Raw genomic sequence first — 26,983 nt, 5'->3', positions numbered from 1 at the left:
TATGGTGATCTTGGTGTGTCTCATTAGTAGCACTGAAAGCTCTAAAATCTCTTCAAAGCTAGGGGTGGGTAGTATCATAGATCTTCCCTAAATACTGCTGAAGACAGGTAGGGGCAAGCAATGTCCATGCCTTCATCCATGAATCTACAATGATCTTTTGCAGGGCTCATACACTGTGAGTCCTCTTCATATGTGAGACCTCTCCTCCTCCACTCTGTAATTTCTGCCTGAGGGATAGTCTGGATCTTTTCTGCCCGATGGATAACCTGGGAAGGCTGTGAGGAACTGGAAGTTACCATGCTAGTCCCTGTCTGCCTAAATGCACACCACACCACAAGTCCCATCTTGTCACAATCTCCTCCTGTTGGCGCAGCACCCTCTCTGAGTCTGTTCTTCCTAGGGCTCCAGTTGCAGGGAGGAAGTACGTCCTTGGCCCCTTCTGTTCTCAGATTTCTATATATATTGGGAGATTTCAGATGTGTGTGTATGCATGTTCAGTTGTATCTGCCTCTTTGTGACCCCATGGACTGTAACCCACCAGGTTCCTCTGTCCATGGAATTTTCCAGGCAAAAATACTAGAGTGGATTGTCATTTCCTACTCCAGGGGATCTTCCCAACCCACAGATCGAACCCATGTCTCTTGCCTCTCCTGCACTGCCAGGCAGATTCTCTACCACAGTGCCACCTGGGAAGCCCCAATTTACATATACTATCACCAAATAGTAACAGGTTCCTCTCAGAGCTGCATGTCTACATCTAACTTTTCTCTAATACTCATTTCCTGCCTTCTTTTTAGCACTATTACACCTATTTTTAATATCTATAGATTAAAACCTTTTTCTGCAGAGGATTGTTTTCATCCCTTCTAAAACTTTACAGCCACAACAATTCACCAATCTTTGCTGCTCTTTCAAGTCAAAGACTTTTGGAATTCAAAACAAAACCATTTCTCTCCAGGCGCTGTGCTCAGTTGTGTCCAACTCTTTGCAACCCTATGGACTGAAGCCCACCAGGTTTCTCTGTCCATGGCATTCTCCAGGGAAGAATACTGGAATAGGTTGCCTTGTCCTACTTCACAGGCTCTCTTTGACCCAGGGATCAAAGCCAGGTCTCCTGCATTGCAGGCTATTTCTTTACATGTGAGTCACCAGGACCTACCTCCGAAATCAAAAGACCTAACTCTTTAGACCCTATTTTGAAATTCAAAATAAAACATGGATTCTTCTGGGCTCATTCCTATCATCTCTCAGGAATACAGAATGTCTAAGGCAATGGGTGGAGGTCAATGATGTAACAAAAATTCCCAGAAATTAAAATTTCTCAGTATTATCTCACTATTGTATCATTTGTATTAAATGAAGCCTGGGTTGAGGGTGGGAGGAGAGACTCAGTTGTCTCAGATCTATGACGTCACAGCTGAGGTCACAGAAGAGTTGAAAAGGGCTAGGTTGATAGGTGAGATGATAGGAAGCTGTTGTGAGATGCGGCTCAAGGAGGAGAAATTCTAGGAGGTTAGGGGTGGGGAGAAGAGCTATTTGGGGTGCCCAGTTGGGTAAGTTTCTGGACATAATTTTCTTATTAGTTCCTGACTCAGGTTTGGAGATAGGAAGGATGGGAGGAGGGGTTCTGGGAAGCAACTTCTCAAAGAAGGATTTAAGTCTGAGTCACTGATTTGATCTCTCAGCCCCATGTGTTTTTGACAGTATCAGCTGTGGGGTTTCCCTCTTGCCTACAAAACGCTTGAAGTCTGGAGCTCACAGACCTCCAGCCTGTGGTGCTACTCTTAGCTGTCTGACTAGGATGGAGGATGGGATGGAAATTGTCCATTCTTGAATTTATTATATTACTACTTCCTAACCTTGTCTTAGAGCCACTGTTACCTCAAGCAGCCACTGGTCCACTCCCTACCCCAATCCCAGCCAGCTATTATTTTTTCACTGAGTTTCTCTTTTCTCTACCCACCTTCTCACTGGAATTTCTTTACCTGGGGCAAACACTTCTTCCCTCACACCCTTATCTTTACACATATGTGTACATACACATACACACACATTCACACAAACACACTGACCCATTCAAAATACAGGTGCTTCCTGAACTACTGAGACATCTGTCATGGTAGTTCTCCAACAGGGAAGTCTCCTCTCATCATTTACCTGCCCTCTTCCCCTATTCATTTACTCTTCTTCAGGACGTGGAGCTCTCTCCATCTTCAGCTCCAGAGCATTTGGTTTCCATTCAGACTAATGGCACAGCATGCCTTCCAAGATCAAGAACAAGAGGGAGGAAGGAACTCCAGGCAGCAGAAAAGGTAAACGGGGCTAATGATGACCTTCAAAGGTCCTTAGATTGGATATTCTCTATGGGAGAAGAATCGAGATCCTCTGTCTCCCATCCCTGCCATGGCTGCACCTATTTCCTGGTTGGGGAAAGTTGGGACTTTCACATGTCCTTTCTTCTCTCCTTAATGGAAGGAACAAAGCAAGTCATTCTCATTCTAATTAGAAGGTGGGCATCAGTCTGAAATTCCTGTAGGAGGAGTTAGTTGTGTATACTACCAAGGGGCATTTATTTATCCCAAGACCAACTTTCTCTAAGATGTTCTTATGTCCTCTACAATGTAAATCAAGGCCAGATGTCCAAAACTTTGCTTTCCTTGTCCTAGGGTACAGAGAAGGGCCAGAATCTGCAAGCAAAAACTGACACAATATTGTAAAGAAGTTATACTCCAATTTTTAAAAAATCTACCTAATGTATGATTATATTTATAGGACATTCTGAAAATGGTACAAGTACACTGAGAAGAAATAGATCAGTGCTTAGTTACCAAGGTCTGGGAGTAATGAAATGCATAGTACCACTATTTCCAAATGTATTGAGATGTTTCTCATCATCAAAACTAAGAATGCAGGAATCAAAAAATCACAGGATTTTGTGTAGTAAAGACATTAAAGACCAAAAAGAAAAAGAAATGAGTTTAAAGGAATTCAGGAAGAAAAAGTTAAAAGTATCTTCTAAGATTTCTAGGTGGCATATCTTATTAAGGTGCTCATAACGATTAACGGAGCCTCAAGCCTGAGAGCTACTGAGGAACTGCAAAGCCTGACACTTGGAGGAAGATAGAAACAGGTTCTAAGAATATGAGGAATAGTTATGTAGTTCCACTACAGAACTATGAGGAGAAAATAGTCGGTAGATATGGAGTCACTGAGAGTTCTATTTGGGAAAGCCCATTGTTGTTGTTCCTGTTCAGTTGCTAAGTCATATCCCACTCTTTGCCACCCCACAAACTGCAGCACGCCAGGCCTCTCTGTCCGTGACTATCTCCCTGAGTTTCCTCAAACTCATGGATGCTTTTTAATCCTTTTTGTTGCCTAATTTCTCTGGTTAGGATTCCCAATATCCTGTTGAATAAGAAGGTGAGAGTGAGATTCCCTGTCTTTCCCTAACCTTGTAGGAAAAGCTTTTAGCTTTTTACCATTAAGTATGATGTTGGTTATAGGTTTGTCATATACAGCCTTTTTTATAGTGAGGTGAATTTCTTCCATAACTAATCGTTAAGAGTTTTACCTTGAATGGATATTGAATTTTATCAAATTATTTTTCTGCATCTATTTAGAATATTATATGATTTTTATCCTTCATGCTGTTGATTTTGGGCTTCCCTGGTGGCTCAGCTGGTAAAGAATCCGCCTGCAATGTGGGAGACCTGGGTTAGATCCCTGGGTTGGGGCGATCCCCTGGAGAGGGGAATGGCTACCCACTCCAGTATTCTGGTCTGGAGAATGTCATGGACTGTAGCGTCTGCACTGCAGACAGATTCTTTACTGCTGAGCCACCAGAGAAGCCCGAGTAGGTTGTATATTTCTAGGAATTTATCCATTCCTTCTAAGATATCTAATTTTTTGGTGTATAGTTTTTCATAGTAGTCTCTTTGGTATTAGGTGTGATATCTTTTTATATTTTTATTTAAGTCTTTCTTTTTATTCGACATATTTGTTGTTTGAGTGCTGTTTAATTTCCACATGTTGTTGAATTTTAAGAATTTCCTCAAGAGTGAGATTGCTGGATCATATGCAGCAATATTTACAATGGCCAGGATATAGAAGTAACCTAAAAAAAAAAAAAGAGAGAGAGAGACAGACTTTCCTCTTGATTTCCAATTTAATATCATTGTGGTAGGAAAAAATACATGATATGTTATCAATATTAAGTTTGTTAAGCTTGATTTGTGGCCCAGCATATGACCTTGCCTGGAGAATGTTCTGTGTGTGCTTGAGAAGAATGTGTATTTTGTCATTATTGGATGCAGTGTTTTGTATAGATCCATTTTGTCTATAATGCCATGTTTGTTATTTCCTTCATAACTCTGCTGTATGATCTGTTCATTATTGAAAGTGGGGTATTGAGGTCTGCTTTTATTATTTTTGTCAGTTTTTCCCTTCAGTTCTGCTTATATTTGCTATATATATATTTAGGCGCTTCAAAATTGGATGCATATATATTTACAACTGTAATATCATCTTGATGAACTATTACATAATGACCTTTGTCTCATATGACAAAGTGTACAGTTTTCGACTAAAAATCTGTTTTGTCTGATATAAATATAGCTAGTCCTGCTGTCGTTTGCGCACCATTTGCCTGAAATATCTTTTCTCATCCCTTTACTTTCAGCCTCTGTGCGTGTGTGATAGCATATAGCTGGATTGTTTTAATCCACTTAACTCATCTGTTTGACTGGAGAATTTAATCCATTTATGTTTAAATAATTATTAATATGTAACTATCAGTAATTACCATTATTACCATGTTGTTGTATTCTATTCCTTTGTTTCTTCCTTCCCTTCTTGCTATCTTGTTTTGTGATTTATTGAAATTCTGCAACAATTTGCTCTGATTCCTTTTTTTAAAAATATACATTTATTTATTTTAATTGGAGGCTAATTACTTTACAATATTGTATTGGTTTTGCCATACACCAACATGAATCCACCATGGGTGTACACATGTTCCCCATCTTTTGTGTATCTTCTAGAGGTTTACATTACCATGAGACATATCCTACAGTATGTCTTTTTAAGCTGGTAACAGCAACTGCATACAAAAACTGTACATTTTTTCATTTCCCTTCACATTTTATGTTATTGATATCACTATTTAGACCTCTTCATAATAAGTATCCATTAAAAAATTATTGTATTGATAGCTATAGCTACTTTTAATACTTATACCTTTCACACTAGCATTACAAGTGATTTAAGCACCACCCATTACAAGTGATTTAAGCACCACCCTTACAGTATTTAAGTCTTCAAATTTGACTATATATATTCCACTTCCAATGAGATTTATACTTATGTTTTCCTCCTGCTGTTTAATATCCTTTCAACTTGAAGAACTTCCTTTAGGGTTTGTTGCATGTGAAGTCTAGTCATGATCAAGCTTTTGTTTGTCTGGGAAAGTCTTTATCTCCACTTCATTTGTGAAGAGTAGCTTTGCCAGGTAAAGCATTCTTGGTTAGCAAGTTTGTTTGTTTTTGATACTTAGCTTGTATCATCTTACTCCCTCCTGGTATACAAGGTGTCTGCGGAGAAGTACTTTTTTGGGACTTCCCTTCTATGTGGTAATTCACTTTTCCTTGCTGCTTTCCAAATTCTATTTGTCTTTGACCTTAGACAATTTGATTATAAAGTCTCAATGAAGATTTCTTGATGTTCAGCCTCCTTGGAATTTTTGAGCATCATGGATCTAGATGTTAACTTCCCTACCAGATTTGGGAATTTTTCTGTCATTATTTCATTAAATAAGCTTTCTACTATTTTCACTTTCCCTGTTCCTTCTGTGGCTTTCAAAATGCCCATATTATGTCATTTGATACTGTCCCATAGTCATATAGGCATTCTTTACTCTTCTCAGTTCTTTTCTTTTTATTTTTCTGAATTTCAAATTATTTGTCTTCAAATTCAATCATTCTCTTTTCTTCTTGGTCAAGTCTGCTGTTGAAGCCCTCTATTGAATTTTTCATCACAGCCATGGTATTCTTCAGTCCCAAGAGTTTCTGCCTTGTTCTTTTTTTATAGTTTTCATTTCTTTGTTGAACTTCTCATTTTGCTGTTTTCTTGATTTCCATTCACTGGTCATCTTCTCTTGTGGCTTAAAGATTCTTTAATATAACTGTTTAGAATTGCAATTGATCTCCATTCCTTTGAGATCCATCACTGGATCTTTTTGTCCTTTTGGTGGTGTTATGTTTCCTTAATTCTTCATGTTCCTTGAATTCTTGCACTGCTGTCTCTTTATTTGAAGAAGCAGTCCTCTTCCAGTCTTTACTGACTGGCTTCAAAAGTGAAACATCTTCACTTTAGCCCAGCTAAAGATTTTGAGAGTCTTTCAGGTCTTTCCTATGGGTGCACTCACCTCTGTTTTCTTGTTACCTCTTGAGGAGAGGCTTTCTCTTAATCCCAAAAAGTCAGTCTGGGTACTGAGAGCCTCCTGTTTACTTTCCCCAGAGTATTCAAGATTCTTTCAAATGTTCCTTCTCTCATTCTCACATAGTTGTGCCAGCTGCTGATATCTACATACTGTGTGAAGAGGCTTTCACTTGCTATCTGCAGAGGCTAACATGTTACCATCTCAAGGTTATGTGAAATACTAGGAGCATTTGTCAGTCAGCTGAGGGAAGTCACCGACAGGTGAGAAGTCCCATAGTGTTCTGGATAACCCTCTTGGTGGAGTTCACCTAGATCTAATAGGTGAGCTGCAGCTGGTTCTGGAGATCCATGCAGTGAATGCCATGAGTGCCCACCCCTTTCTTCTGTTCCCAACTCCCCCAGTACTATTCAGCTGTGCCAATCACCTTAGCCATCTGGGTAGGATGAGACAGAAGTGGGCCTTCTAGTCAATGTCTTATAAGCCTGGGAAATCAGAGAGCTAATTCTACTCTCACTTCCCTCATAGGAGAAATCACAGGTTGAGAGGGTCCCTACTGGTACTAAGCTATGCTGCCTTTGGGGAGGAGTGTCTTGGTTGGTGGGGGAGGAGGGAGTGAAACTGTCTTTCTTACCTTCTGCAATGCATCTATTCATGGATTTCTTTTTCTTGAAAGAGGTTTTGGAAGCTCTCCCCTGGACTCCTGATTTCCCAAAAGGTATTTCCATCCATGGATGGTTGTCAAAATTGACATTTATGCTGTAGATATGAGGGCTGTAACCTCCTATTCTGACACTTTGTTTATGTCACCTATCTAGTGACTCATCAGATTTTTATCACCCTTTCTTTCCAGAAAATCCTTTGAAGACACAATGAGACCAAAGGTGGGTGAGACTTCCAAATATACTGGTTCCTTTGGGCTTGCCTGGTAGCTCAGATGGTAAAGCGTCTGCCTGCAGTGAGGGAGACCTGGGTTCTATCCCTGGGTTGGGAAGATCCCCTGGAGAAGAAAATGGCAACCCACTCCAGTACTCTTGCTTGGAAAATTCCATGGATGGAGGAGCCTGGTAGGCTACAGTCCATGGGATCACAAAGAGTCTGATATGACTAAGCAGCTTCACTGGTTGGGAATCAAGGTTCCTAGGGAAAGCAGAGGTGAAAAGGATGTGGCCAGGGGGCGGGAAAACTGTCTAACAAGAACCATATCTTGGAAGACTTGGGCGCTGTAGCTCAGAATGCTCTTGACAAAGTGGTGGGTCATTGTGCACCAAGACTAAGTAACATCTTCAATGCCACAGCTACACTAGATGACTTCAAAAGCAGACAGGCTATATATGCGGGTATTAATAAGGTGAGTCAGCATAGGAGTCTGCTTATATCTGTTACCCAACTGGCTAGATTAAGAGATGACAAGGGATATGGGCTGAAAAATGACTCAGTGGGGCTGAAGGAGACTTAGGGCTGCCTGACAAATGGCATGCCTTCGAGTGTCCATCTCAACTCCAAAAATTCCTCATATTGTTTCATGATGTGTCAGTTCAGATTCTGGGAGAGTTAAGGTAATGTTCCCAATATGTGTATCTTATTTCAACAGGCGGTAGAATTAACAATCACTGAAACCCTGTGGGATCAGGTGAGTACAGAGGGGTCCTCTTTGACAGCATAGTGAGAGATGAGAGAAGGGAAGGGAGCTTAAGAAAGGAGCACATTTCCTTCTTCCTCCATGCGTAATTTGCTGATTGATGGTAAGGAATTCCTATCGCCCTCCCATCTTGTTCTACTATTCATCTAGTCCCAAATCCTCAGACACTCCTTGCGTCTGTGCATCTCAGTGCCCATTCTCAACATCCACTTCTCCATTAGATAAGCCCTTTCAACTATGTTTTCTCTACCAGCATTGTATAAACACTGTACAATTAATAATTTAAATCTCATCCACTAGCAAGTACCTTAGGGCAAGTACTGAAAAACCCATATATTTTAACTCTCAGATGAGAGGAAGACAATTTACCATTTTGATATGAAAATTAAAGATCCTAACTCCATTTCTTATTGGAAAGAAATATTTTACCTCCAGAGCCACTCAGATGATATGACAAATTGTCTACCGATAGCCCTTGATTCCTATGTCATTAAAAATAAAGATTTGGCCCTTCCAGAATGAGGTACCTTAAAAATTAACCTTCAAAAATAAATACGTCAACCTAAAGAGTTCAGTTCAGTTCAGATCAGTCGCCCAGTCATGTCCAACTCTTTGTGACCCCATGAATCGCAGCATGCCAGGCCTCCCTGTCCATCACCAACTCCCGGAGTTCACTCAGACTCACGTCCATCGAGTCCATGATGCCATCCAGCCATCTCATCCTCGGTTGTCCCCTTCTCCTCCTGCCCCCAATCCCTCCCAGCATCAGAGTCTTTTCCAATGAGTCATCTCTTCACATGAGGTGGCCAAAGTACTGGAGTTTCAGCTTTAGCATCATTTCTTCCAAAGAAATCCCAGGGTTGATCTCCTTCAGAATGGGCGGGTTGATCTCCTGCAGAATGGACTGGTTGGATTTCCTTGCAGTCCAAGGGACTCTCAAGAGTCTTCTCCAACACCACAGTTCAAAAGCATCAATTCTTTGGCGCTCAGCCTTCTTCACAGTCCAACTCTCACATCCACATATGACCACTGGAAAAACCATAGCCTTGACTCGATGGACCTCAGTTGGCAAAGTAATGTCTCTGCTTTTGAACATACTATCTAGATTGGTCATAACTTTTCTTCCAAGGAGTAAGCGTCCTTTAATTTCACGGCTGCAGTCACCATCTGCAGTGATTTTGGAGCCCCAAAAAATACTGACACTGTTTCTACTGTTCCCCCATCTATTTCCTATGAAGTAATGGGACCTGATGCCATGATCTTCGTTTTCTGAAAGTTGAGCTTTAAGCCAACTTTTTCACTCTCCTCTTTCACTTTCATCAAGAGGCTTTTTAGCTCCTCTTCACTTTCTGCCATAAGGGTGGTGTCGTCTGCATATCTGAGTAGACACGTTTAATTTCATTCATTTGAATGAAAAGTTAACTTCATAAAATGACCAATTTCTGCATAATTACTAGTGAGCTGTTGTTTCTGAGGGAAACATGCCAATTGTTTCTGGAGTTCCTGTTGTAACATGATTATGATCGTGTCATTAGCACAGAAGAGGATTCTTTCCTTCCATCGACTATGGCAAAAAGGTCTATATAAAGGCATTAAAAGACATAGAATTTGCTTAAGTCACTCATATATAATTTAAACATAATTTCAATAGGTGGGACATCATTCTGTTTTGATTATTTATAGCAATAACCTCAGATATGCAGATGACACCACCCTATAGCAGAAAGTGAAGAGGAACTAAAAAGCCTCTTGATGAAAGTGAAAGTGGAGAGTGAAAAAGTTGGCTTAAAGCTCAACGTTCAGAAAACGAAGATCATGGCATCCAGTCCCAGCACTTCATGGGAAATAGATGGGGAAACAGTGGAAACAGTGTCAGACTTTATTTTGGGGGGCTCCAAAGTCACTGCAGATGGTGACTGCAGCCATGAAATTAAAGGACGCTTACTCCTTGGAAGAAAAGTTATGACCAATCTAGATAGTATGTTCAAAAGCAGAGACATCACTTTGCCAACTGAGGTCCGTCGAGTCAAGGCTATGGTTTTTCCAGTGGTCATGTGTGGATGTGAGAGTTGGACTGTGAAGAAGGCTGAGCGCCAAAGAATTGATGCTTTTGAACTGTGGTGTTGGAGAAGACTCTTGAGAGTCCCTTGGACTGCAAGGAAATCCAACCAGGCCATTCTGAAGGAGATAAGCCCTGAGATTTCTTTGGAAGAAATGATGCTAAAGCTGAAACTCCAGTACTTTGGCCACCTCATGTGAAGAGATGACTCATTGGAAAAGACTCTGATGCTGGGAGGGATTGGGGGCAGGAGGAGAAGGGGACGACCAAGGATGAGATGGCTGGATGGCATCACGGACTCAATGGATGTGAGTCTGAGTGAACTCCGGGAGTTGGTGATGGACAGGGAGGCCTGGCGTGCTGCGATTCATGGAGTCGCAGAGTCGGACACGACTGAGCGACTGAACTGAAACTGCTTTGTTACTGATTTTCTTTAGAGTATTTTTTTTTTTAACCGCCTGATTTTTATTTATTTTAAGGTAACATGTGGTGAATTTTATTTATTTATTTATTTATTTTTTTACTTTACAATACTGTATTGGTTTTGCCATACATTGACATGAATCTGCCACGGGTGTACATGAGTTCCCAATCCTGAATCCCCCTCCCACCACCCTCCCCATATCATCTCTCTGGGTTATCCCAGTGCACCAGCCCCAAGCATCCTGTATCCTGTATTGAACCTAGACTGGTGATTCATTTCTTACATGATAGTATACATGTTTCAGTGCCATTCTCCCAAATCATCCCACCCTCTCCCTCTCCCACAGAGTCCAAAAGTTTGTCTATACATCTGTGTCTTCTTTAGAGTTTTTAATAAAGATTCTGAAGAAGAATAAATGCCAGATTCACTCTGCGGCATCAGAGATTACTAACATGATTTTTTAAATGCTTCAAAATGTTCTACAGACCACCAAATTTACTGACAATAATTTAAATCAGAATAATGGGCAGCAGCAGCAACATATTCACGGAGCTTTCCTGTCCTTTAACTTAATATATTTGAGAGATTCAGACCCATTATTGGAGAGGTCTGAGATGTTGAAAAGAAAAGAAAAGAATATGAGTTTGTACTTGGATGTGAAGAACTGCCCTTTCTGTGGTTATAAAAACATAGTGTTTTAACATCATTTCAAGGAAATTAGATCAAATCATTAGAATTGTTTTAAAGAGAACAAGTTGGAAAAAAATCTTCTTTTATAGAAGACAGATTAATCATATGTTTGGTAATGAATGAAACTGTTGAATCTATCAAGAGAGTGTTTTGGGTTCTGAAAACTTTTTGAGTTGAAAGAGAAATACATGTTCGTTAAGTCACCAATGGGAATTTGTTGCCTTCAGTCTTCTGAGGCAATGCCATGAGCAGTTACTCTCAGAATCCACAGGACTAAGCCCTGCATTTTGAAATTGCTTTAAAATTGACTTGTATTTAGAGAATGTGAGAGAAAATTATTTTAATTCTATAAAAAGGGATGTCTTTTTCACTTTGGTGAAATTTCCTTGCTTTCCCAGAAATAGGAAAATGACAACCAAGGTAACAATTCTCAAATATAAAAACACAAGATTTCACTTTATATTTAAATGGTCTATTAGTGTAGAAGCTAACTATGCTCATTAATAACCAAAGCAAACTGCTATAAACTTTCACAGAACACAGATATTCACTTGGAGTTTCTGAGACCTTTCCAAAATTATCAGCTATTTCAGCTTCCCAATTTTGACATTCTAGTTGCATACACATTTAAACTGTGATATAGAGATGAGAATTAGAGGAAAAGTGATCACTTCTGAACCTATAATAGTAATTATTCACAAGAAGCTAAGCAGAAAAAGACTTTAAATCAAAGACTATAAATTCTTTAAATTAAAAAAAAAGTAAGTGAAAGTCTCCACAGCCTCTCTCCTGCAAGGCCCCACTGAACAACACTATGTAACATAATCAACTTTTTTATTCTCTTTCAATGACTTTTCTGGTAAGTTTTACAGAAAGAAAAAAACAATTAAAATGTTGTACAAGAATAACTAATGTTCTTATAATTACTGTATTACTAAAGAGTTGATTATATAATGGTCAGAAAACCATTCTATGGGGAACCAGTACATAATTGGATACTTACAACATAATAAAAGAATATAAAACATATATAAATATATAAGAGATTTATATAAATATATGAGATGAATATAAAACTGCAGATGGTGACTGCAGACATGACATTAAAAGATGCTTACTCCTTGGAAGAAAAGTTATGACCAAACTAGACAGCATATTAAAAAACAGAGACATTATTTTGCCAACAAAGGTCCATCTAGTCAAAGATATGATTTTTCCAGTAGTCATGTATGGATATGAGAGTTGGACTATAAAGAAAGCTGAGTGGCAAAGAATTGATGCTTTTGAACTGTGGTGTTGGAGAAGACTCTTTTTTTTTTTTTTAGTTTTTTATTTTTTTAATTTTAAAATCTTTAATTCTTACATGCGTTCCCAAACATGAACCCCCTGGGATTTCTTTGGAAGAAATGATGCTAAAGCTGAAACTCCAGTACTTTGGCCACCTCATGTGAAGAGATGACTCATTGGAAAAGACTCTGATGCTGGGAGGGATTGGGGGCAGGAGGAGAAGGGGACGACCGAGGATGAGATGGCTGGATGGCATCATGGACTCAATGGACGTGAGTCTGAGTGAACTCCGGGAGTTGGTGATGGACAGGGAGGCCTGGCGTGCTGCGATTCATGGAGTCGCAAAGAGTCGGACATGACTGAGCGACTGAACTGAAACTGCTTTGTTACTGATTTTCTTTAGAGTATTTTTTTTTTACCGCCTGATTTTTATTTATTTTAAGGTAACATGTGGTTAATTTTATTTATTTTATTTTTTTATTTTTTTACTTTACAATACTGTATTGGTTTTGCCATACATTGACATGAATCTGCCACGGGTGTACATGAGTTCCCAATCCTGAATCCCCCTCCCACCTCCCTCCCCATAACATCTCTCTGGGTCATCCCCATGCACCAGCCCCAAGCATGCTGTATCCTGCATCAGACATAGACTGGCAATTCAATTCTTACATGATAGTATACATGTTAGAATGCCATTCTCCCAAATCATCCCACCCTCTCCCTCTCCCTCTGAGTCCAAAAGTCCATTATACACATCTGTGTCTTTTTTGCTGTCTTGCATACAGGGTTGTCATTGCCATCTTTCTAAATTCCATATATATGTGTTAGTATACTGTATTAGTGTTTTTCTTTCTGGCTTACTTCACTCTGTATAATCGGCTCCAGTTTCATCCATCTCATCAGAACTGATTCAAATGAATTCTTTTTAACGGCTGAGTAATACTCCATTGTGTATATGTACCACAGCTTACTCTTGAGAGTCCCTTGGACTGCAAGGAGATCCAACCAGTCCATCCTAAAAGAAATCAGTCCTGACTATTCATTGGAAGGACTGATGCTAAAGCTGAAACTCCAATATTTTGGCCACCTGATGTGAAGAACTGACTCTTTTGAAAAGACCCTGATGCTGGGAAAGACTGAAGGCAGGAGGAAAAGGGGACGACAGAAGATGATATGGTTGGATGGCATCACCAACTCAATGGACATGCGTTTGAGTAAACTCTGGGAGTTGGTGATGGACAGGGAAGCCTAGCATGCTGCAGTCCATGGGGTTGCAAAAATCGGCGACAACTGAGCATTGAACTGATAAAACAAAGAATGAACATAGGGTTGATGAGAAGCAATAAGCTGATAATTGGCACAGCCCATCCCACTGACTATTCAGATTCTATATGCTCCCTTATAAGCATGTGAAAGTAGGAAAGTCCACTAGACCATTCAGGTATGACCTATATCAAATCCCTTATGATTATACAGTGGAGATTACAAATAGATTCAAGGGATTAGATCTGGTAGACGGAGTGCCAGAAGAACTATGGACAGAGGTTTGTAACATTATACAGGACACAGTGACCAAAACCATTTCAAAGAAAAAGAAATGCAAGAAAGCAAAGTGGTGGTTGTTTTTTTAATTTAAATTTATTTATTTTAATTGGAGGCTAATTACTTTACAATATTGTATTAATTTTGCCGTACATCAACATGAATCCACCACGGGTGTACACATGTTCCCAATCCTGAACCTCCCTCCCACCTCCCTCCCTGTAACCATCCCTCTGGGTCATCCCAGTGCACCAGCCCCAAGCATCCTGTATCCTGCATCGTACTTAGACTGGCAATTCATTTCTTATATATTATACATGTTTTAATGCCATTCTCCCAAATCATGCCACCTTCTCCCTCTCCCACAGAATCCAAAAGACTGTTCTATACATCTGTGTCTCTTTTGCTGTCTCACATACAGGGTTATCATTACCATCTTTCTAAATTCCATATATATGACAATTGCTAACAAGTATGAAAGGGGAAATTAACAACACAATAATAGTTGGAGACTTTAATACCCTACTCACACCTATGGATAGATCAACTAAACAGAAAATTATCAAAGAAACACAAACTTTAAATGATACAATAGACCAGTTAGACCTAATTGATATCTATAGGACATTTCACCCCAAAACAATGAATTTCACCTTTTTACCAAAGTGGTTGTTTAAGGAGGCTTTACTAATATTTGAGGAAAGAAAAGAAGCAAAAAGCAGGGGAGAAAGGGAAAGATATACCCAACTGAATGCAGAGTTCCAGAAAAAAGCAAGGAGAGATAAGAAAGCCTTCTTAAACTAACAATGCAAAGAAATAGAGGAAAACAATAGAATGGAAATGACTAGAGGTCTCTTCAAGAAAACTGGAGATATCAAGGGAACACTTCAAGCAAGGATGGCATGATAAAGGACCTAACAGAGGTAGAGATTAGAAGAGGTGGCAAGAATACACAGAAGAATTGCACAAAAAAGGTCTTAATGACCCAGATAACCATAATGGTGTGGTCACTCACCTAGAGCCAGACATCCTGGCATGTGAAGTCAAGTGGGCCTTAGGAAGCATTACTACCAACAAGGCTAGTGGAGGTGATTGAATACCAGCTGAGCTATTTAAAATACTAAAAGATGATGCTCTTAAAGTGCTGCACTCAAAATGTCAGCAAATTTGGAAAACTCGGCAGTGGCCACAAGACTGGAAAAGATCAGTTTTTATTCCAATCCCAAAGAAGGGCAATGCCAAAGAATGTTCAAGCTACCATACAATTGCGCTCATTTCACAAGTTAGCAAAGTAATGCTCAACAGCCTTCAAGCTAGGTTTAGCAGTACATGAACTGAGAACTTCCAGACATACAAGCTGGATTTCAAAGAGGCAGAGGAACCAGAGGTCAAATTGCCAACATTCGCTGGATCATAGAGAAAGCAAGCAAGTTACAGAAAAACATCTACATTTGCTTCATTGACTATGTTAAAGCCTTTGACTGTGTGGATCGCAACAAACTATGCAGATAAAGAAACGGGAGTACCAGACCACCTCACCTGTCTCCTAAAAAACCTGTATGCCAGTCAAGAAGCAATAGTTAGAACCAGACATGGAACAACAGACTGGTTCAAAACTGGGAAAGGCTCTATATTGTCACACTGCTTATTTAATTTTCTATGCAGAGTGTATCATGCAAAATGTCAGGCTGGGTAAATCACAACTTGGAATCAAGATTGCCAGGAGAAATATCAATAACCTGAGATATGCAGATGATATCACTTTAACAGCAGAAAGTGAAGAGCCTCTTTATGAGAGGGCAAAAGAAGAGAGTGAAAAAGCTGACTCAAAACTCAACATTCAAAAAACTAGTAAGATCATGGCACACGATCCCATCACTTCATGGCAAATAGATGATGAAAAAGTGGAAACAGTGACAGATTTTATTTTCCTGGGCTCCAAAATCACTGTGGACAGTGACTGCAGCCATGGAACTAAAAGACACTTGCTCTTTGGAAGGAAAACCATGACAAACCTAGACAGCATATTAAAAACCAAAGACATCACTTTGCCAACAAAAGTCCATATAGGCAAAACTGTGGTTTTTTCAGTAGTCATATACAGATGTGAGAGTTGGACCATAAAGAAAACTTGAGTGCCAAAGAATTGATGCTTTCAAATTGTGGTGCTGGAGAAGACTCCTGAGAGTCCCCTGGACTGCAAGATCAAACTAGTCAGTCCTAAAGGAAATCAACCCTGAATATTCACTGGAAGGACTGACGCTGAAGCTTTAATACTTTGGCAACCTGATACGAAGAGCTGACTCACCTGAAAGCCTGTGATGCTGGGAAAGACTGACAACAAAAGGATATGGGGATGGTAGAGGATGAGATGGTTAGATGGCATCACTGACTTAAAGCACATGAATCCGAGGAGACTCCAGAGGACAGAGGAGCCTGGGGTGCTGCAGTCCAAGGAATTGCAAAGAGTCGGACATAACTTAGTGAATGAACAACAAAGCATGTTAAAATTCCTGAATATCAACAAAAACAATTCTATATTTTAACTGAATAAGATATACCTATCTGTCTTAAAGTCCTCATCCTTTCCTCACAATGAGAACTCAGACTACCAATAGTCACTGTATCCATCTATGTCTGGATGAAGAATATAGGTACGTTTAGTTTTAGAATCTGCCAGAGCTTTTCCCACAGTAATCGTACACTTCTGTACTTCTTCCAACAATATATGAGAGTTTGAGCTTCTCTATGTTCTCACCAACACATGGTCTTGGTCTACTGGTGTGTTATAACCTAAATGCAAATGTGTTGATTTCCACAGCTATGTTTAGCTTCAGAACAAACACCAATAAAATGAAGTACAATAGTGGCTTTCATTGACATTCCTTTCACAACTTGGCCTTCTTTCAATAACTTCCTGTATTTTACCCACCTACCATGTGAGAAATGGTAGCCCAGAAATATGAATGAGAGTGGAATTCAATGGGATTTATTTCTTTGAGCTAGGAAGCCATAGTCTGTTGGCATTCATACTCGATAGCCTAATAATGACTGAGAGATTCTATATATAAAATCCCTTTGTAATAAAGTCTGTAACATTAATTTTTCCATAATTTTTTGTCTTCTGTCAGGTGCTAATGGCCTTTAGGGATATACAAAAGGAGGTGAGATTAAATTTCTATTCTCTAAATTCCCTGACCATATCACTTCTCTTGCTTCTGATTTTCCTATACTCTTCTGTGCTGTTGACTTTGATCAAGCTTTTAATTTCATTTCTTTATCTAGGGATTTCTCCCTTAAAAGACTAGCACTCATTTGTCAGTCTAGTAAGTAAGACCAGAAGATGCCTAACAATTCCCTTATGAAAATATGATAATACAGAGAGAAAATCCTATCTATCAGAACTACTCTCAGCAAGAATACTATGCAGTTATGTGAAACAGGTGACTGAGTTGGGAGGATCCAAATGACATGGTAAATTACTAGGATCGTATGCTTATTAATTGCAGGGTAGTTCAAATTAGAGTCGGAGCTAAACTTCGCTCTGCAACAATCCTCCTCTTCTGCTCTTTCATGCAGGTCCTAGTATTTTTTTCTATACAAACACTAATTAAATATCTAAAACTATAGTCCAAAAATGGAGTATATTATTGGCCTACCCCAGACATTCAGTTACTACATTTGTATGCTCAAGGTGTTGATATGTCTCAGTCCTACCAAGGTTGGACCAAAAGGATCTGAAAGAAATTTCCTCTACTTCGCTAACTGGATCACTCTTAGCCTTTGAACTAAGACTTTTTCTATAGACCAAGAAGCCATGCCATTGTATCCTGCTACTGTGTCTGGAACTTGCTCTAGGAATAAACTACAGCAGCCTCTGCCTCTGTCTGGCTGGAGGTAAAAGGGAGAAGAGATCAAAAGCTTGGTATTTTCACAAAGCATTCCTCGGCCTCAGGGCACCTCCAGGTTACCCAGAATTTTAGTCCCCTGAGTCCTTCCTAAGTGTCCTCCAAGCAGGACTTGAGTTAGTGAGAGGAGGAGGTCTGTCCATAAGTGGGACTCACATGTGTTGATTTCGTCCTCACAAGGCCCATAAGCAAAGTTAAATGTCCCACCTGACATCTTCTGTGCTGAAGCTCTATTCTAGGTCTAGTGGTTCTTCATGGGGTTCATCAGACACAGTCTGATGGAACACCTGTGCTGGTGCAGACTGTTATGTCAATCTGACAAACACTTTCAAACATATAGGCACACTGAGAGAACAAAGTCAAGCAAAATATATCTGGGAGAGACAGAACTAGAAAGCACTTCCTTGCCCCAGAGTACTGTTACGTAGAAACACCATCTAGCCAGCTCCTAGGAGCTCAGGGGCCCCAAAGTACATAGCATCAGCAGCTATTTACTCTGGGGTGAGTAAGATGGAGTTTTTAAAATAACAGATACTTAAAGGTTCATCTCAGAGAACCAACGTGTACACAGTGAGGAGTCAGTTCAGTTCAGTGGTTCAGTCGTGTCCGACTCTTTGCAACCCCATAGACTTTAGCATGCCAGCCTTCCCTGTCCATCACCATCTCCCTGAGCTTGCTCAAACTCATGTCCATTGAGTTGATGATGGCATCCAACCATCTCATCCTCTGTTGTCCGCTTCTCCTCCCGCCTTCAATCTTTCCCAGCAACAGGGTCTTTTCAAATGAGTCAGTTCTTCACATCAGGTGGCCAAAGTATTAGAGTTTCAGCTTTAGCATCGGTCTTTCCAATGAATATTCAGGACTGACTTCCTTTAGGATGGACTGGTAGGATCTTCTTGCTGTCCAAGGGACTTGCAAGAGTCTTATCCAAACCACAGTTCAAAAGCATCAATTCTTTGATGCTCAGCTTTCTTCATAGTCAACTCTCACATCCATACATGACTACTAGAAAAACCATAGCTTTGACTAGATGGACCTTTGTTGGCAAAGTAATGTCTCTGCTTTTTAATATGCTGTCTAGATTGATCATAGCTTTTCTTCCAAGGAGCCAGGTCTCTTTATTTCACGGCTGCAGTCACCATCTGCACTGATTTGGAGCCCCCCAAAATAAAGTTTTTCACTATTTCCATTGTTTCCCCATCTATTTGCTTGAAGTGATGAGACTGAATGCCATGATCTTCATTTTCTGAATGTTGAGTTTTAAGCCAACTTTTTCACTCTCCTCTTCCACTTTCATCAAGAGGCTCTAGTTCTTCTTCACTTTCTGCCATAAGGGTGGTGCCATGTGCATATCTGAGGTTATTGGTATTTTTCCTGGTACTCTTGATTCCAGCTTGTGCTTCATCCAGCCCATCATTTCTCATGATATACTCTGCATATAAGTTAAATAAGCAGAGTGACAATACACAGCCTTGATGTAATCCTTTACCGATTTGGAACATCTGTTGTTCCATGTCCAGTTCTAACTGTTGCTTCCTGACCTGCATACAGATATCTCAGGAGTCAGGTCAGGTGGTCTGGTTTTCCCATCTCTTAAAGAATTTCCCAGTTTGTTGTGATCCACACAGTCAAAGGCTTTGATGTAGTCAATAAAGCAGAAATGGATGTTTTTCTGGAACTATCTTGGTTGTTCGATGATCCAATGGATGTTGCCAATTTGATCTCTGGTTCCTCTGCCTTTTCTAAATCCAACTTGAACATCTGGAAGTTCATGGTTCACATACTGTTGAAGCCTGGCTCGGAGAATTTTGAGCATTACTTTGCTAGTGTGTGAGATGAGTGCAATTGTGCGGTAGTCTGAGCATTCTTTAGCATTGCCTTTCTTTGGGACTGAAATGAAAACTTACCTTTTCCAGTCCTGTGGCCACGGTTGAGTTTTCCAAATTGGCTGACACATTGAGTGCAGCACTTTCACAGCATCATCTTTTAGAATTTGGAATAGCTCAACTGGAATATCATCACCTCCACTAGCTTTGTTCATAGTGATGCCTCCTAAGGTCCACTTGACTTCACATTCCAGGATGTCTGGCTCTAGGTGAGTGATCACACCATCATGGTTATCCGGGTCATGAAGATCTTTTTTGTATAGTTCTTCTTAATATCTTCTGCTTCTGTTAGGTCTATACAATTTCTGTCCTTTATTGAGCCCATCTTTGCATGAAATATTCCTTTGGTATGTCTAGTTTTCTTGAAGAGATCTATAGTCTTTCTCGTTCTATTGTTTTTCTCTATTTCTTTGCATTGATCACTAAGGAAGCCTTTCTTATCTCTCTCTCCTTGCTATGCTTTGGAACTCTTCAATCAAATGGTTATATCTTTCCTTTTCTCCTTTGCCTTTAGCGTCTCTTCTTTTCTTTTCTCAGCTATTTGTAAGGCCTCCTCAGACAACCATTTTGCCTTTTTGTATTTCTTTTTCTTGGGGGTGGTCTTGATCATTGCCTCCTGTACAATGTCATGAACCTCCATCCATAGTTCTTCAGGGACTCTATCAGATCTAATCCCTTGAATCTATCTGTCACTTCCACTGTATAATGATAAGGAATTTGATTCAGGTCACACCTGAATGATCTAGTGGTCTTCCCTACTTTCTTCAATTTAAGCCTGAATTTAGCAATAAGGAGTTCATGATCTGAGCCACAGTCAGCTCCTGTTCTTGTGTTTGCTGACTGTATAGAGCTTTTCCATCTTCAGCTGCAAAGAATATAATCAATCTGATTTCATTATTGACCATCTGGCGATGTCAAGGTGTAGAGTCTTTTCTTGAATGAGAAGAGTGAAAGTGAAAAGAAAAGTGAATGTCACTCAGTCATGTCCTACTCTTTGTGATCCCATGGACTGTAGCCTGCTAGGCCCCTCTGTCCATGGGATTCTCCAGGCAAGAATACTGAAGTGGGTTGCCATTCTATTCCCCAGGGCATCATCCCAACCCAGGGATCAAACCTAGGTCTCCTGCATTGCAGGTGCGTTCTTTACCATCTGAGCCACTAGGGAAGCCTGAAGAGAATGAAAGAGGCCAGAAAACAGCACAGAAAAGCCAGAAAAAATAAAAGAGGAGAGGTCATTGCATGAATCATTATGACTGTAGGTAATGAACTGTGTATCTCCCACCCCTAATAAGGCCAGAGTTTGTCCTATTTATTATTCAGCAAACATTTATTGAATATACGATATGCAGTGCATTGTGTTTGATGTGAGGTATAAAAAAACAACACACACTCTTTCAGGAAACTTGGAATTTCATTACATTCCCAAGAAGCCCACATGTCTCACACAGACATCCCTATAATCTTACCAAGTCTAGCTGGTACACTGAAGAGGAGAGTGGCCCCTCACTCTGAATTTCTCTCATTTTTTTTCAGCTGCAAGAAGATGCTCGGACTCGAGGTAAAAGCAATATTTCAAGGTTTGGGTAAACCAAGGGTGAGGGGAGGGAATAAGAACGAGTTCATATCAAAGTCTCAATGTGGGAGCTTCTATTTGGCTGAAAGCTGGAGACTGGGCTCTGCTAGTCTCTCCTCTTTCTGGTCCAGTTATCTGGACAGGGATAGCAGGATCCCTTTCTCCCTTGGAATGGCTGTTGAGGGCCAGAGGACACTCTCAGCCCTGTCAGACATGGCACTTGTCAGGAGAGGAGAGACAACAATCGGAGGGAAGCTTCCCAGCTCTGTGTTTAGGGTTTAGGAGGCACTTAAGAGTGGGGAAGCCAAAATGGAATGATTATTTAGGGGGGTCAAATTACAGTACTCAAATGATCATATGCAGATTTTAAGTTTCAAATTAAAACATGCAGTAGCTGTGCTAGTTGCTCAGTCATGTCCAACACTTTGCAACCCCATGACTGCAGCGCACCAGGCTCCTCTATCCATGGGGATTTTCCAGGCAAGAATACTGGAGGGGGTTGCCATGCCCTCCTCCAGGGGCCTAGAATTATAGCATAAGTTTAGGCATAGTTGGAGTTCCTTCCTTTCCAAAAAGGAACTTATAAATCAGGGCTTTTCAAACATTTGAATGTATACAAATTACCTCGGTACTTAATTCAGTAGGCCTGAGACTCAGTTCCTTTGTTTCTAAGAAGCTGTCATGTCATGTGATGCTGGGACCTGTGGTTCATGAATCAGATTTTGAATACCAAGGATATAAATGAGTTCACTGAAATATCCTCTAATGTCACAAACACACCCTACTAAATATAAAACAGATAACCAACAAGAACTTACTGTATAGCACAGGGAACTCCACTCAACATTCTGTAATAACCCGTATGGGGAAAGAATCTGGAAAAGAATGAATATGTGTATACGTATAACTGAATCACTTTGCTGTACACCTGAAACTGACACAACATTGGAAATCAGCTACTTTTTTCATTTTTAATTCAACGTATATTATTTTATTATTTGTCCATAAGAACATTTATAACTGATCATCTAATTTGGGTTAAATGTATCGCTGTGCTTAGTTCGTTAGTCGTGTCTGACTCTTTGTGATCTCATGGACTATAGCCCACCAGGCTCCTCTGCTCATGACATTCTCCAGGCAAGAATACTTGAGTGGGGTGCCATTGCCTACTCCAAGAGATCTTCCTGGTCCAGAGATCAAACCCATGTCTCTTATGTCTGCTGCACTGGCTGGTGGATTCTTTACCACTAGTGACACCTGGGAAGCCCAAAAGTATCACTACTCAGTTTTGTCTTTTGAAGTGTTCTCCAAACAGGACTTGCTCAGTGATGTAAGCTATTTTGTTATCATTCTGTAGCATATGCTGTCTCTGTATGGTTTGGAGGTGATCTTATCTTTGGAGGTGCACATAAGATTAATAGCATTCAGTGAGTGGTGTACTGGAAGTATCCATAAGTTACCACCCAGGAATCTTTGCTGAATTCTGAATATCAGTTTCCATTCCTCGGGCCCATGCAGGGCAGCAGACAGGACCAAAAATATGGAAATATGGCCAACCAGAATCCATCTTGAGGTACAAGGAAAACTTTTCTTGGCTGCCGAGCCCTAAGGGTCAACAGGTCAAAAGGGTTAAGTTTATCTATGCCTGAAAGATGTTCTTTACTCAAGGAAGGCTGTTTTCCAAATAGGTCACTACAGGCCCTGGAATACCTGCTTGATGACCCAATGCAAAAAACATGGATTTAGGATCTTGATCGTTGTTGTTGTTGTTTTCTGCTTCCTAAAAGGTGGGTGGGTGGGGGAATTCAGAATAAGACGAGAAGAACTCATCTCATTGTATTTTCCATACTAGAAAAGGAGACAAGGACCTAATCTAGGGTCAGTGCCCTGGGACTGAGGAATCTGACTAACTCCAAATGCCCAGAGCTGGTTAAGCAGGGATCTGGTGGCCACAATTCGATATATACTTTGTAAGTGACCAGATGTCCAGTGTCACGTTCTGCAACTACCTCTGACAGGCCTATAGTTCTTTAACTTCTCCACAAGTTCTGGTATCTCCCACTTTGACTGGCCATACTCCAAACTAAGGATGTGAGCAGGGCTCAAGGCTCCTAAGGAGATACTTTCAGACCCCTGCAATGGAATGACTCCTTCCTGTGTCCTACTCAGGGATGAGCTCCGTGACACCCACATCATCTGCATCCAAGACTGGGTAAGTGACCGTCTTTTGAGAGTCCCTAAGGGAGATAGAATCCACCTGGATATGGGGGTAGTGACTAGGAATACTGCCATCTCTGAGCCTTGAGTCTTCAGAACACTGTACTTCCAACATATCTCTCAGGAGACGGTCCTCTACCACTCTCAATTAATGGTAAACTACAGAGCCAGGGCTTCCTCCTTCATCCTCAGCCCCACCAGAAATCTCTGGAATTTCAGGATCAGTCTGCACCTCACAATACAGATTTTGGGGGATTCTATTCACTCAATTTAAGAGAAAAAAGGAGACGCAGAAAGAATGATAAGAAAGAAAAGCCACACACACACGCACACTCACAAAGAGTAAAATGAGGAACTTAGAAAGAGAAGGACTTGGAAAAAGACAGTTTTTAAAACTTGAAAGTCCAATGCCTCAACATTGGGAGATATCCATTTATTTTCAATCCAAAAAAAAGACTAGGAGAAAAAAGATCAGGCTATACCACCAGAGATTTAATTTAGACACTGCTGCTAAGTAGCTTCAGTTGTGTCCAACTCTGTGCAACCCCAGAGACGGCAGCCCACCAGGCTCCCCCGTCCCTGGGATTCTCCAGGCAAGAACACTGGAGTGGGTTGCCATTTCCTTCTCCAGTGAATTTAGACACTAGGAAACACTTTATGAGAGTGAAAACTGAAAAACAGTACTGGGTGGTGAGAGAGCAGCAGCATATTCTGCAGAGGACTTCAGAAATACTTTTAAAAATCACTTTCACCTGTTTCAGATACGGTTCCACCTGAACCAGGAAATGGATAAGGTGAACTTCCTAGATCCCTGTTTCAACCCAATTTGATCCTATTCTAGAGAGCTGACCCTAGTGAAGTAAAAAAGCATTCCTCTTAAAAATATATATCACTATAGTGTAAATTGATCATTGCTGAAACCATGAAAGGAATAATGGACTGGAGATCTCATATTTGCATAAATTTTAAATATAATTATTATAAACCTTTACATATGAGGAGCACTTTTGATTGGTCAAAACCATATTGGATCAATGATTTTACTTTATTTCAGTATTCCTCTCTGAGGCAACCATGAGGAATTTACCTGAATTTCCTGATGAAAACACAGGCTCTGATAAGACAGATCTCCTAATCCCATTAAGGGTACTCTCTTATAGGACATAAGATCAGCAGGGAATTGCAATTCCTAGAGCTGGTGATGCCCATTCCTGGTGAAGTCTGACAACAAAATAAATCCTTAAGGAGGGGCCCGCAGGGATGGGATCTCTCTCCCTCATACAGTCACAGCCTCCTCTTATTTGGTACAGAAGCACCAAGACTTCAGATGCTGCAACGACCCCAAAGTTGGGAAGACTGCTGCCAGGCACTGGAGAGCAGCCATCAGGGATCCAGGCCCCAAACCTGAAAGGACAGCCCTCTGATCAGTCAGCTTGCGATCCTAGACCCTAATCCAACAATCAATGAAGAAGACCACCTTCAGGTATTTCACCGAGGTCTTTCCCCTGAAAGCCACCCTTCATATCCTCAGGAACCCAGGCCTCATCTAGTCTTCACTCCAATATGGCAGAGTAGCAAACTCCATCCTCTCTCCAAAGCTGGGGTTACCTGAGGAACAATCAGTTGAGAAGGTAGAAGCCTGAGGGCAGGGCCAAGTTGGAATCTTTCAGTTTCTTGATTGAGGAAGAGCCAGACAGAGTGAGTCAGGTACAGATCTGTATAGGGAGGAATGTTCAGAAATCAAGAGAGACAATTATGGGATAGAGAAATGGAAAGATAGAAAGTTGAAAATCACACTAAGAAGCATGAGGTCCATTATCCCCTTCGGGAAAGTGCTCTGGAAACCTACGTTATTTTGAGGGCTTAGTCCAGAATCAAGAGTCAAACACTGTAGGTCCACAATAGACTCCATTGCCAGGATTTTCATTAATAAAGCAGTTAAGTAAACTGCCCTCAAAGGAACTGCTTAAGTGATAGCCCATTTCCTCAACCTTTCAAACTCCTTGACTCTCTAGTTTCATCTGACACCTAATCTCATATAGAGAAAAAGACCATTCTCAGATATTTATCTGTGTCACAGACTAAGCTAGTGATACCCTCTAAAGCTTACTGGGAACTCCTAAAAACAGAACTTGAGTGACGAATGATGGAGAAAATCAGTGGACTTCGTGTACACTCAGTGTCTAAGTACAGTGTATTTTCCTGAATAGTCCCGTTTCAAATATTTTATCTCATTTCCCCCATAGAGCCTCAAAATACAAAATGTCCCAATATTTTGGCAACAAGATCACAGCTTTCTGTGTCGTCATTTAAAACTCACCTTTGACTCATAAATTAACGCAGAAAATGTCCTTTCTCCTCAGTACAGCATAGGCAGCAAGTGTAGGACAGCAAAGCGTGGGCACCTACACAGAAAGAAAATGGTGTACAACCAGTGGGTCTCCTCCCTTACTGTGTGTCTGATATTCTGGGAATCAGTCATGAGGGCAGAAGGATCATCTGTAGGACTGATTTTAGTTTCAGTGGCATCTTCCTGGTAAACTAAATCTCTTTTATTCTCATCCATATGACTGTGAAATCTAGGGCACAGCTTTGGTTGCCTGAAAAACAAAGTTATTCAGCAGGCAGCACCACTGATCTGGAAGAGGGAATGATACTCATGGGCGGAGATGCCAAGGTCTATGGCTACAACCGAGAACCTGGAAATCAAGTAAGACCCACACACATCACAACTGCCAAGCAAAGAAACCAGCAAACAACAACTGATAAAAATAAATGTAGTGTAAAAGACGTCTATCCTATTGGCTCTTACTGGGTAGTGGGATGTAGCGCTTGAATGTCCAAGTATGGTCTTGCATTTGGTTCAGAGAACAACAGCATAGGTTAGGAGAAGATCTGGATTAGAAAGTCACAAACCCATTTTAATATTACCCAACTTATGGACTCATAGGTCTCAGTTTCCTCCCCTATAAATAAGGAAACATAACTAGAAAATGCTGGAGGCTCCTTTCATTTCTAATACCTTGTGATCTGACTAGCCTCACAGTCTATGACTCCAACATGGCTATCCCCCAAAACTACAGAAAAAGCCAACTAGTCCAAAAATACTTCCTGCAAGAAAAAAACTACTTAGGATATTTATCAAAGATGTTGCAAACATATATAAAGCATGCATCACAACATAAAAGGTAGAGTTTTTAATTCTTACTTGTTCTTTTCCCAGTAAAATTTATACAAAAAGAAAATAACATATTAAAAATGATACAACATAGAATTTAAAACCAGTGGTGAGAATTTGTCATAATACCAGTGAAATAAT

The 26,983-nt window shown here is 40.4% G+C and overlaps 1 protein-coding gene across 1 annotated transcript; it reads left to right on the top strand.

Annotated features, from left to right (window-relative positions):
• On the top strand, positions 1,403-26,458 carry C5H12orf54 (chromosome 5 C12orf54 homolog). The gene is made up of 9 exons (XM_005680023.3): positions 1,403-1,553; positions 2,193-2,312; positions 7,287-7,317; positions 8,028-8,066; positions 17,212-17,244; positions 21,408-21,432; positions 23,617-23,659; positions 24,978-25,147; positions 26,248-26,458. Exons 2-8 carry the CDS (start codon positions 2,248-2,250, stop codon positions 25,114-25,116), a joined length of 375 nt encoding a protein of 124 aa, XP_005680080.2. The 5' UTR covers positions 1,403-1,553; positions 2,193-2,247; the 3' UTR covers positions 25,117-25,147; positions 26,248-26,458.

Source organism: Capra hircus, chromosome 5 (genome assembly GCF_001704415.2).
Source record: "Capra hircus breed San Clemente chromosome 5, ASM170441v1, whole genome shotgun sequence".
Lineage (NCBI taxonomy): Eukaryota > Metazoa > Chordata > Mammalia > Artiodactyla > Bovidae > Capra > Capra hircus.
The sequence above is the reverse complement of the archived record's forward strand: the minus strand, read 5'-3'. Positions and strand labels throughout refer to the sequence as shown.

Bases quoted from the DNA above. Each gene is read 5' to 3' on its own strand.
- C5H12orf54 (XM_005680023.3), top strand. From the start codon at position 2,248: ATGGCACAGCATGCCTTCCAAGATCAAGAACAAGAGGGAGGAAGGAAC. The intron at 7,318-8,027 runs GTGGGTGAGACT...TTATTTCAACAG, and splicing joins AAGACACAATGAGACCAAAG to GCGGTAGAATTAACAATCAC. The intron at 23,660-24,977 runs GTAAGTGACCGT...TTGGTACAGAAG, and splicing joins TCATCTGCATCCAAGACTGG to CACCAAGACTTCAGATGCTG.